Source organism: Hyla sarda, chromosome 5 (genome assembly GCF_029499605.1).
Source record: "Hyla sarda isolate aHylSar1 chromosome 5, aHylSar1.hap1, whole genome shotgun sequence".
NCBI lineage: Eukaryota > Metazoa > Chordata > Amphibia > Anura > Hylidae > Hyla > Hyla sarda.
In genome coordinates this window covers 132975445-132987797 of record NC_079193.1, presented here as the reverse complement: position 1 = coordinate 132987797, position 12353 = coordinate 132975445, and the positions used below count along the sequence as shown (strand labels likewise).

The 12353-nt window shown below is 45.4% G+C and overlaps 1 protein-coding gene across 5 annotated transcripts in view; it reads left to right on the top strand.

Annotated features, from left to right (window-relative positions):
• The window catches only part of PKD1L1 (polycystin 1 like 1, transient receptor potential channel interacting), a 329432-nt gene that overhangs the window by 210492 nt on the left and 106587 nt on the right, over window positions 1–12353 (top strand). For all 5 annotated transcript variants that reach the window (XM_056520283.1, XM_056520285.1, XM_056520284.1 and 2 more), the window contains 3 exons: window positions 4408–4581; window positions 5950–6069; window positions 6862–6934. In XM_056520283.1, the coding sequence (XP_056376258.1) occupies window positions 4408–4581; window positions 5950–6069; window positions 6862–6934 (367 nt within the window). The remainder of the gene's footprint in view (window positions 1–4407; window positions 4582–5949; window positions 6070–6861; window positions 6935–12353) is intronic.

Sequence of the window (12353 nt, the reverse complement as noted above, 5' to 3'; positions counted from 1 at the left end):
GGCCTGTGAGGAAACCAATCCCCCGTTGGTGGCAAAATAGTCCACCAAGCACTGCTGGATGGACTCCCGGGAAGGTAGCGACTTTAGGAGAGAGTCATTGAGCCGCCAGTGACAGCTCCGAAAAGAAGAAGGGGAGGGAGAAAAAGAAAGGAGGATGGGACTATGGTCAGACCAGGAGATTGGGTCAATAGAAGCAGTGGGAAGCATGTGCACCATGGGGAAGTTGCCAAAAAAGTAGTCTATGCGCGTGTACAATTTATGAGGATGAGAGTAAAAGCTAAAGGAGCGGTCCGTCGGGTGGTTAATCCACCACAAGTCATACAGCGATGAGGCCCTAATAACGCGTCGAAAAAGAGAAGCCAAGCGCATCTGAGCAGGGGTAGGAGGGGCAGCAGAAAGAGTAGCGGTCCAGAGAAGGAGAAAGAATGAGGTTAAAGTCCCCCCCAAGAAGCCAGGCAGAGGAGGGGTATTTATGAAGCTTAGCCAGGACCCTGCGCAAGAAAGGGATTTGGGAAGTGTTAGGAGCATAGAGATTACACAACAAAAGCAGAACCCCATTCAAAACCCCCTCTACCATCACATAATGCCCCAGAGGATCTAAGTGGAAAGAGGAAACCTGTAGTGGACAGGATCTAGAGACAAGAATAGCAACCCCCGCTGTCTTCCTGCCAGAGGAAGCAGTGAAAGTCTGCGGATAGAGATGTTGGAGGAATTGGAAGGAGCAGGAATGGTAAAAGTGTGTCTCCTGAAGGAAGACAATATCGGCCCGTAGCTCGACCAACTCCCGCTACAATAGGCGCCTCTTCGAGGGGAAGCTCAGACCCTTAACATTCAGGGAGACACACTTGACCATGGCGGGTGGAAAGAAGAGGAACAAAGCAAATAGAGAGACATACTCATGAGAGACCTCAGAAGAGCCGCAGCAGCCCGAGGGAGAGATGATGGAGGAACCTGGAACCAGTAGTGGAAGAGCACGGCAGAACAATCTAGCGGAGAAAAGAGAGAGGGAGGGGAGAGAAACAAGAGGGAACACAAAAACCAACAGACTGACATCCGACCAACAGGACAACACAAAATAAACAGAGCAAAACAAATCAATAAAGTAAACCATTGACCAAAAAGCCAATGCGGAGGCCAAGACCACCGAAATGGACCAAGAGCCAAAGCATGGGCAGCCCATTGCCATGGCCTCGAGGGGAGAGATGGAAGGACACCTCCAGAGAACAGCCGTCAAAGAGGCCAACACCCCACCCCGAGGCCACAGCAAGGCACTAGACAAGAAAAGTAAACCACTTGGTGACCAAAAATGCAAAAATATAAAAACATTAGAAAATGCAAAACAAAGCAATGAGAACTTAGCGGGGAAGTCCATGGGATGCAGAGCAAGGCCAGGAAATTTTGAAGGTCCCGAACCAGGAATATCAGCAGAAAAAATATGTGGGCCAAATCAGCTGTTCAGGGGGAGCCCGGGGAGGAGCCCCAGGGACCCGAGGAGGAGATGTCTTCTGAGCCCCAGGCCGGCGGGACCGGACAGGTTGCCACACCGGAGGCAGAGGAGGAGACTTCAAGTTCCAATCCACCATCTGGGGCTCCGGTAATTCCAAGGTGGAGCAGAAGGCCGGAAGATCAGAGAAGGAGCACAACACAGCAGAGCGACCATCCCTACGGGCATGCATGGCAAATGGAAAGTTCCACCGATAAGGCACTTGGTGAGAACGGAGGACCGGCAGGAGCGGTTTAAGCATTCTCCTTTTCCAGAGCGTCAGCCAGAAGAAATATTGGAACAGATGGAGAGGGGCCCCATCAAAATCAAAGTTCTTCAGGGATGGAGCTTTAGCCATGATGGCCTCCTTGATTTGAAAATCGTGGACACAACAAATGACATCCAGGGGGACACCCGAGGGAGATTTAGGTTGGAGTGCCTGATGCGCTCTGTCCAGCTTAATCTTGTGGGAAGAAGGCTCACGCAGGATAAGGTTGAAGATGTCTTCCAACGTGACGAAAAGATCTTCATCGCGGGTAGCCTCCGGCTACCCCCACACACTGACATTATTACGCTGTCCCCTGTTGTCCAGATCCTCCACATGGGCATGAAGGTCACACAGAAAGTCTGGGATGCAATTGTAGAATGGAGCTGGGCAATTTAAGCTCTGGTAGTGTCATGAGCATCCTCCAGCCCCTCCACTCGGTCAGAGACATGCTGAAGATCCTGCCGCATAGCTGTGATTTCCGCCCGACAGGTGTCCTTAACTTCAGCAATGAGAGAATGGAAATCTTCTTTAGTGGGAATTTGTGAGAGCAGCAAGCGAAGGTTGGGTAAAGCCGAGGAGGGCACGGAGAGGCCGGAGCAGGGGAGATCAGCGTCAAAGAGATCAGCATCCCAGGGGCAGGTGGCGGACCAGGGGCAGGTGGAGGAGGCGCTGAGGACCCAGGCGACAGATGGTGAGAGCCCTGGGAGGGTACACTCGCAGTGCAGGCCTGCATCCCAGCAGGCAGTCGGACCCTCTAGGGCTTGGGAGAAGCCAGTTGGAGATAATGCTCTGCCAGGGGATCCAAAGGGGTGGAGAGGTGCGGGGTAGAGGGCACAGGTCCAGACTCCACCGAGTCCAAGGATGCTGGAGCATGGAGGTCAGAGCCCCAGGTAGAGGGAACAGAGGTGGGGAGGGCTGAGCAGTGTGGAGCAGCTTCAGAGGACCTCGAGGAAAGGGAAGATGGAGGCAGGCCCTTCACAAGTGAGGCCCAAGATGGTGGCACCTCGCTTTGGCCGGGGGAGAATAGCAGGGACCCCAGGGGAGTGGGCAGAAGGGCAGCACTATAAGGGGCACAGTCACACAGAGCCAGGCTCGAGGAGGCACTCACTGCCGGGACTGGGTTGCAGGGAGCCGCAGGAGACCCCTCAACTGTGGAAGCGGCGGCTGCAGGGAGCTCCCGAGGCGGCACAGCAGCCCTGTGCAGGAGGGACCAGATCACTTCTCCAGAGCCGTGCAGAGCAGCGGAGGCAGAGTGCTGCAACCCAGGAAGCGCCCCCGAGTCCAGTGGAGCAGGCTGGACGGAGGTATGAGGAGCCGGTGTCCGGGCAGTTGCAGGCAAATGGGAGCGGAGGCCCAGCACAGGGCCAGTGGCAGCAGGCAGGCGTGGAGGTGCGGAGGCCAGGGGTGCCCGCAGGTATTGCAATATGCCTCCGGGCGGGTTAGAAGGAAGCCGGGGTGCCGAGGGTGGATTCCAGGCCTTGCGGGAGGTCCTCCTCATCAAGTTAGCTGGGTCACCAGGTGGGGAAAGCTGAAGTTAAGGCCTCATGAGCGGGAGCTAGCCATTCATTCGGCCATCTTCTTCGGCGCCAAGCCACACCCCCCCCCCTAACTGGCCGGCTATTAGCTATTCAGTTGTTGTTCACATCACTGCTGCAGCACTACACCCAAAATTGCACTTTCTCTCTCAGTCTCACTCCCTTCCCTGTCAGTGTTTCTAGGCTGGATTTGGGCTGGAGGTGAATCACTGCTGTAATACACCCACAATTGAACTTTCTCTCTCAATCTCTCCCCTTTCCCTATCTGGGCTTCTAGGCCAGATTTGGGCTTAAGGTGAATCACTGCTGTAATACACCCAAAATTGCACTTTCTATGTCAATCTCTCTCCCTTCCCTATCAGTGCTTCTAGGCTGGATTTGGGCTTGAGGTGAATCGCTGCTGTAAAAAACCTTTTCTGTGCAACACACACTGCTCTTTCCCTCTATCTTTGCAATAGTATGCTGATGCGAGTGGCTGCAAGATGGCTGCCCATTTATATAGGGCTTTGACATCACAGGGGGGGCTGGCTGCTGATAGGCTGCATGCTGCATGTGATTCAGGGTCATCCCGCCGACCTTTGTTCCCGATTCCTTGCCCCATGTCCTCACATGTGGATCCACCATTTTGGATGCCCGGCCTCTGGGACCTGGACCACACTAAATGGAATTTAATGAAGTGATTTGCGCGATCGAATCGCGGCAATATTCGCATTTGTTACAAATTTAATTTTTCTGAAATTCGTAACAAATTCGGATTCGTCAGATTGGATTCGCTTATCCCTATGTGACCGCCATTTCCAGATACTTTTCAAGTGTCATAACAATTGATGTAGAGCTTGATAAATATTTTATATAGTTTGTGCTGAATGTCAGGAAGAGCTAGAGAACTTTGCTGTAGGGTTCTGTTCATGCTTTGGACAGTTCTACACTGTGTCTGACTAGAAAGATTACAGGACATAGAGCAGCTGAGGTACTGAAGGCCTTGACATTTTGAAATAGAAGTCATTTGCAGATCTGTATAACCTTCTTTTACCAGTTGATTTGAATTTTGTTTTCCTCTAAAGTACCCCTTTAATGCTTTATCATGTACACTTGATGCATGTCTCTCTTTTGTTTACCAGCTTTTCTACAGCAAATTCACTGAATATTTAGAGGATTTCCACTTCTGGGGCTCAGTCTTTAGTCAGCCATCTTACAGCTGGTTTTCTTATACACAACGAATAACAACATGTTTTGTCTTATTATTGGGATACATGTGCTTGAATGTTTTACTTATTCACTGGGAAGAAGAACAGGTAAATAAATAATTTATTATGGTCATATATGGTCATAATTATTATGGTCTGATATCAAGATGTAAAAAGTTGATTATGTAAACTATTTTCACATTAACATTATCTACAGATACTAGTATTTTACATTATATACATGTTACATAAAATACACACATGCAAGAAAAGGGAAAAAGGTATAAAATCTGTTTATGAAAAAGAAGGTTTAGGCATAAGTTCACATGTGGGCAGATAAGATGCAGATTTGCTGTCAATATGTTATAGATTTTCCAAATTAGCTTCAATTGGAAAGTCATGAACTGCTACAAATTTACAGGAAGTCCACAACAAATTTACAGAAAATCTGTAGCATAGTGGTCGCTTGTAAACATACCCTAAAAGAGTATTGCAGAGTTAGTTCTATATTTAAAAGAGTTCAGGGAGGGATGATGAAGAAATGCATACTCACTCTCATTAAGGAAAATGATCAAAAAGTCCTAAGTACCTCAAAATAATACTAGTCTACATCTTGCCCCAGACAACTCAGTTAAAGGGGTAATCCACTGGAAAAAAAATTTTTTAATCAACTGGTGCCAGAAGGTTAAACAGATTTGTAAATTACTTACATTAAAAAATCGTAATCCTTCCAGTACTTATCAGCTGCTGTATGCTCCACAGGAAGTTATTTTTGAATTTCCTTTCTGTCTGACCACAGTGCTCTTTGCTGACACCTCTGTTTATTTTAGCAACTGTCCAGAATAGGAGCAAATCCCCATAGCAAACCTATCCTGCTCCAGACAGTTCCTAAAATGGACAGAGGTGTCAGCAGAGATTACTGTGATCAGACAGAAACAAAATTAAAAAAGAAAACAACTTCCTGTGGAGCATATAGCAGCTAATAAGTATTGGAAGGATTAAGATTTTTAAATAGAAGTAATCTACAAACTTTCTGGCACCAGTTGATTTAAAAACATTTTTTTCCAGTGGAGTACCCCTTTTATGTAAAATAGAAAAAAGTAAAATTTTTCAGAATATGGTGATTTATTTAAATATATTTTATTGTGCAAGTAATAAAACACAAAAAAATAAAATTAAACTGCAAAGGAATGGCAAAAAAAGTAGTTGTCTACACATTTAACAGGTAACCTTGAAAATGTAACTTATCCAATAAAAAAAAAAAACCCTCATATGTCTATACTAGTGAAAATTGACCAGGATTTGGGTAAACAGATGTCAGCTATCATACATGGCTCCCTTTTCATGTCCCCTGCCTCGCTGTATTATTACAATGTGAGTCAAGGGGTTAATACCTCTGAATTACTGTTTTGAATTATTCATATTTATTGTTTATGTCATTGGTTACTTTGTTTTCCTTGTTTGTGCAATTGCTAGTATACTGTTGAGGTCGGCCTCATTGAAATCTCTACCATTTCTATGACGTGTGGACTGAAAGTTACTCTGGCCGTGTATCCTGTTGTAGTATTATTATCTCTTCTGTTTCGATTTAGTCAGGTAAGTTATCAATATTACACAAGCATTAAAATAATGATGATAAGAATGATGAATATTATTGGTAGTAGAAGTAGTAGTAGTTGCATTGTTTATAAATAGTAAATAAGTACATGTTTATTTCTGTGACTTACAATATCTTTTGTAGTGTGCTGCATGTACAGTGGTCCCTCAACATACTATGGTAATTGGTTCCAGGCGGACCATCATATGTTGAATCCATTGTATGTTGAGGGAACACATACAGACACATACAAGAGGCACATACAGACAGATGCTCAATGATACTCACATGTCCCCGCCGGAGCGGCCCATCAGTTCGCCGCTCCGGCCTGTCAGTCGCCTCTCCTCTGCAGACGTATTACTACGTCGACGCGACCCTCCGCCATCACTCTCCATCGCCGTCATCACGTCGACGCTCACGCTGCCCCTATTGGATGACCGAGCAGAATGAGCGGTGACGTTATGATAGCGACGGAGAGGGAAAGCGCAGGGCAGCGGCAGCAGAATAGTGGCAAACTGACGGGCCGGATCTGCTGGGACATGTAAGTATCATTGAGCGGGGCACATGGAGCACATTAAACGGCTATTCGGTGGCAGCTGAAGCAGTCAGCACTGCCTGATAGCCGTTTTTGCGATGGCCCCGATACACAGATGCATCGTATGTTGATGCTGCCTTCAACATACGATGGCATCTGAGAGGCCATCGTATGTTGAAACGATCGTATGTCGAGGCCATCGTAGGTCAGGGGGTCACTGTATACATTTGACAAATTTTGTTTTATTTTCATATAGAAAAAATTCACCAAAGATTCTGGAGACGGCCGATTTAAAGTTGTAAAAGGCTCTCAAATAGATGCTACTGAAGGTGAGAGAAAATGATCTCTGGGATTTTTTAAATAATTTCGATATCTAATTGTAACTGCTCACTGCTCCTCCTTTTGCATCGAGGAGCAGTAAACAGCAGCTGCTGCATTTTGCCAGAGATTTAGACTTCTTTTTAAAGCAACCTAGATAGCGAGATGTGTGAGTGCTTGGTGTGTTTAGGCAATTTCAACGTGAAGCAAGTTCTACATGAGTGACTTGAAATTCAGTGACTTTAGATTCTGGAACTTTAGAAAAGTCACTTTTAACCCCTTAAGGACACAGCCCATTTTAGCCTTAAGGAGACAGCCAATTTTATTTTAGCATTTTCGTTTTTTCCTGATTGCCATTTTTTCTTTAGTCTGTAGGTCAATACGATTAAAATGATACCCATGGTTACATAATGTTTTATTACTTTAATGCTTTTAAAAAAATCTTAACCTTTTTTTTTTACAAAGTCAGTATGTTTAAAATTTCCCTGTTTGACCACCTCTAACATTCAAATTTTTCCGTATATGGGAATGTGTGACGGCACATTTTTTGCGCCATGATCTGTATTTTTTTTTTAATACCACTTTTGCATTTATGTGACTTTTTGATCACTTTTTATTCATTTTTTTTTTTTTTGCAATGTGATGCAGAATTTTTTTTCTTTAAACGTTAATATTCTGTTCACCGTATGGGATCATTATTATTATTATATTTTTATAGTTCGGGCATTTACGTACACGGCGATACCAAACATGTTTATTATTTATAATTTTGGGTTGATTTAAATCTTTAATGGGGAGGGTCTTTTTCCCTTTTTTTTTCAATTTTTTCCCCACCTTATTTCTACATTTTTTTTACACTCTTTTAGTCTCCATAGGGGACTATCTATAGTAATCATTAGATTGCTATTACTGTTCAGTGCTATGCATAGGCATTGCACTGATCAGTATTATCGTCGATCTTCTGCTCTGGTCTGCTGGAAGGCAGATCAGAGCAGAAGACTTTGGGAGAGGCAGGTAAGGGGACCTTGGCTGATCTGATCCCCGCGGCAGTGTTGCGGGTCCTGTGCTTGCGTCATATCCACGCCGTAAATGTACAACACTGGGCGCGAAGTTACTCGCTGTTCAAGGGGATAATTAACACCTGACTCTAAAGGTAACTGTTTAAGGTTCTGCTATCCCCTTAAAGGGGTACTCCAGTGGAAAACACATTATTTTTTTTTTTTATCAACTGGTGCCAGAAAATGACTTTTATTAAAAATCTAAATCCTTCCAGTACTTATCAGCTGCTGTATGCTCCACAGGAAGTTGTATTTCTTTCTGGAGTTCTTTTTAGTCAGACCACAGTGCTCTCTGCTGACACCTCTGTCCGTATGAGGAACTGTCCAGAGCAGGAGAGGTTTGCTATGTGGATTTGCTGGTACTCTGTACAGTTCCTGACATGGACAGAGGTGTCAGCAGAGAGCACTGTGGTCAGACAGAAAAGAATTCCAGAAAGAAATAACACTTCCTGTGGAGCATACAGCAAATGATAATTGCTGGAAGAATTAAGATTTTTAAATGGAAGTAATTTACAAATCTGTTTAACTTTCTGGCGCCAGTTGATTTAAAAAAAAAAAAAAAAAGGGTTTTCCACCAGAGTACCCCTTTAACCTCTTAATGACCAATGACTTTAAGGACCAATGACGTCCCCGCATGTCGGCAATCGCAGAAAAACGCATGTCAATTCAGACATGCGATTTTCTTCTATTCTGGGTTGATCGGGTCTCTGGTGACCCGATCACCCGGAAAATAGGGATGCTCGGACCTTTCAGTGACAGGCCCCAGCATCCTACAGGGTAGGAGTGAGGTCACAATGCTGCGATCTCCTCCCATCCCCTGCCATTGGTCAGAACTGATTCTGACCAATGGCAGAGCAGGACGGTGGGTTGCCATGGAAACCCCCCATTCTGCCCCCCCCTGGATGTCAGGCAGAACGGGGGAGAAGACTCGTGGGGCCCTGCAATCATGGCAGATATTCACCGGAGATCTCGGCTCAGGTAGGGAATCGACGGTGGGGGGGAGAAATGAAACTTAAAGTAAAGTGATTTTTACTGTGGCAACCACTAGGAAGGCCGAACTGCAACTCCCAGCATGCCCAGACAGCCAAAAGCTGTCTGGGCATGCTGGGAGTTGTAGTTTTTCAACATCTGGAGGGTCACAGTTTGGGGACCACTGTTAAAGTGGTGCCCAAACTGTAGCCCTCCAGATGTTGTCAAACTACAACTCTCAGCATGCCTAGACTGCCCAGGCATGCTGGGAGTTGTAGTTCTGTAACATCTGTCCCTTCAGATTTTGCAATTTTCATGAAATTTTTTGAAAATTGCTGCTCTACTTTGAAGCCCTCTAATTTTTTCAAAAAGTTAAAATATGTCTATTTTATGATGCCAACATAAAGTTGACATATTGTATTTGTGAATAAAAATAACATTTATTTGGAATATCCATTTTCCTTACAAGCAGAGAGCTTCAAAGTTAGAAAAATGCAAAATTTTCAAAATTTTCATGAAATTTTGGAATTTTTCACAAAAAAAGATGCAAGGAATGGTGAAAATTTACCACCAAAATAAAGTAGAAAATGTCACGAAAAAACAATCTCAGAATCAGAATATTCGGTAAAAGCTTAGAGTTATTAATGGTTAAAGTGACGGTGGTCAGATGTGCAAAAAAACGCTCTGGTCCTAAGGTGTAAAATGGCCTGGTCCTTAAGGGGTTAAGTTTACAATGTCCTCCTTGTTTGAAAATGTGATCCGGTGTACATCTTGTGCTATGTATGTGTTCCTTTAACAGCCGATTAAGGGGGCAAATTGCTGTGTGAGATGTGAGCTTGTTGTGCACTTGAAAGCCCAAATCTTGGATCTTTTTAATGAGATTTATTAAAAATATGGGGAGGAGTCTACTGCTCATTGAGGATAGTGGGATGGAGGTGCAGGACAGTCAGGCAGCTAGCTGGGTTACAGTTAGAAAAAGCGGTAGGGGAAAAAGTGCAAGGGAGGCTAGTCTTGATCTGGCACACCCCGACAAGTTTGCCTGGTTGGCAGATGAGGGGGATGTTAGTTCAGAGGTAGCACTGCTGCAGCAAGACACTGCTTCTGACCACCAGGGGGGTGTTTGCTACAGTAAGGAGGGAAGGAGAAGTGTGGGCCGGCCAGACAGGTGATGGTAGTGGGGAACAGACAGGGCGATCTTTCACAAATACTGGGATCATTAAACAATGTGTTGTCTGCCTGGCACTCGAGTTCAGCACATCCTGGATCGAGTTGACAGATTACTGGAAGGGGCTGGAAAAGACCCAGTGGTCATAGTGCACATTTACACCAATGACAAAGTAACCTGTACAGTCATGGCCGTAAATGTTGGCACCCCTGAAATTTTTGTAGAAAATGAAATATTTCTCACAGAAAAGGATTGCAGTAACACATGTTTTGCTATATGGAACTAAACAAAAAAAGGGAGGAAAAAATTGTTGGCACCCTTTCAAAATTGAGGAAAAATAAGATTGTTTCAAGCATTTGATGCTCCTTTAAACTAACCTGGGGCAAGTAAAAGGCGTGGGCAATATAAAAATCACACCTGAAAGCAGATGAAAAGGAGAGAAGCTCAGTTATTCTTTGCATTGTGTGTCTGTGTGTGCCGCACTAAGCATGGACAACAGAAAGAGAAGAGAACTGTCTGAGGACTTGAGAACCAAAATTGTGGAAAAATATCAACAATCTCAAGGTTACAAGTCCATCTCCAGAAATCTAGATTTGCCTTTATCCACAGTGCACAACATTATCAAGAAGTTTGCAACCCATGGCACTGTAGCTAATCTCCCTGAGCATGGACGCAAGAGAAAAATTTATGAAAGGTGTCAATGCAGGATTGTCCAGATGGTGGATAAGCAGCCCCAAACAAGTCCCAAAGATATTCAAGCTGTCCTGCAGGCTCAGGGAGCATCAGTGTCAGCGCGTACTATCCATTGACATTTAAATTAAATGAAACGCTATGGCAGGAGACCCAGGAGGACCCCACTGCTGACACAGAGACATAAAAAGCAAGACTACATTTTGCCAAAATGAACTTGAGTAAGCCAAAATCCTTCTGGAAAAATGTCTTGTGGACAGATGAGACCAAGATAGAGCTTTTTGGTAAAGCACATCATTCTACTGTTTACCGAAAAATGAATGAGGCCTATAAAGAAAAGAACACAGTACCTACAGTAAAATATGGTGGAAGTTCAATGATGTTTTGGGTTGTTTTGCTGCCTCTGGGTGCCTTGAATGTGTACAAGGCATCAGGAAATCTGAGGATTACCAATGGATTTTGGGTCTCACTGTACAGCCCAGTGTCAGAAAGCTGGGTTTGCGACCGAGATCTTGGGCCTTCCAGCAGGACAATTACCCCAAACATACATCAAAAAGCACCCAGAAATGGATGGTAACAAAGCGCTGGAGAGTTCTGATGTGGCCAGCAATGAGTCCAGATCTAAATCCCATTGAACACCTGTGGAGAGATCTTAAAATTGCTGTTGGGAAAAGGCGCCCTTCCAATAAGAGAGACCTGGAGCAGTTTGCAAAGGAAGAGTGGACCAACATGCAGGCTGGGAGGTGTAAGAAGCTTATTGATGGTTATAGGAAGTTACTGATTTCAGTTATTTTTTCCAAAGGGTGTGCAACAAAATATTGAGTTAAGGGTGACAATAATTTTGTTCAGCACATTTTTGGAGTTTGGTGACATTATATCCAATTTGCTTTTTTTCCTCCCTTTTTTGGTTTAGTTATAATACACACAAAGGGAATAAACATTTGTATAGAAAAACATGTGCTACTGAAATCAATTTCCGCTTGAAAATTTTAGGGGTGCTGTGACGCCGAGTGCTCCGGGTCCTGCTGTCCCCCCGGAGCGCTCAGGGCGTTCTGCTGACAGCAGTGCTCCGGTCTCTGTCTCTGACCGCGAGCGCTGCTGTGTTCGTGCCGGCGGGGACGCGATCCGCGTGGCGGGTCATGTCCGCTCGCGGATCGCACCCCGTTCCACTCACCCTCCTCCTCCTATGTCGGTCTCATCCCGGCGCGCGCGACCCCGCTCCCTACGGCCCGTGCGTGCCGGCTTTCTAAGATTTAAAGGGCCAGTGCACCGCTAATTGGTGCCTGGCCCAATCAGTCTATCACCTCCCTAACTCATAAATACCCACTTCCCCTTCCTGTCCTTGCCGGATCTTGTTGCCTTGTGCCCTGAGAAAGCGTTTAGTGTGTTCCCTTGCCTGTGTATCCAGACCTTCTGCTGTTGCCCCTGACTACGAACCACTGCCTCCTGCCCTGACCTTCTGCTACGTCTGACCTCGCCTCTGTCTAGTCCTTGTGTACCGCGCCAGTCTCAGCTGCCAGAGAGGTAGAGTCGCTACTGGGGGACACG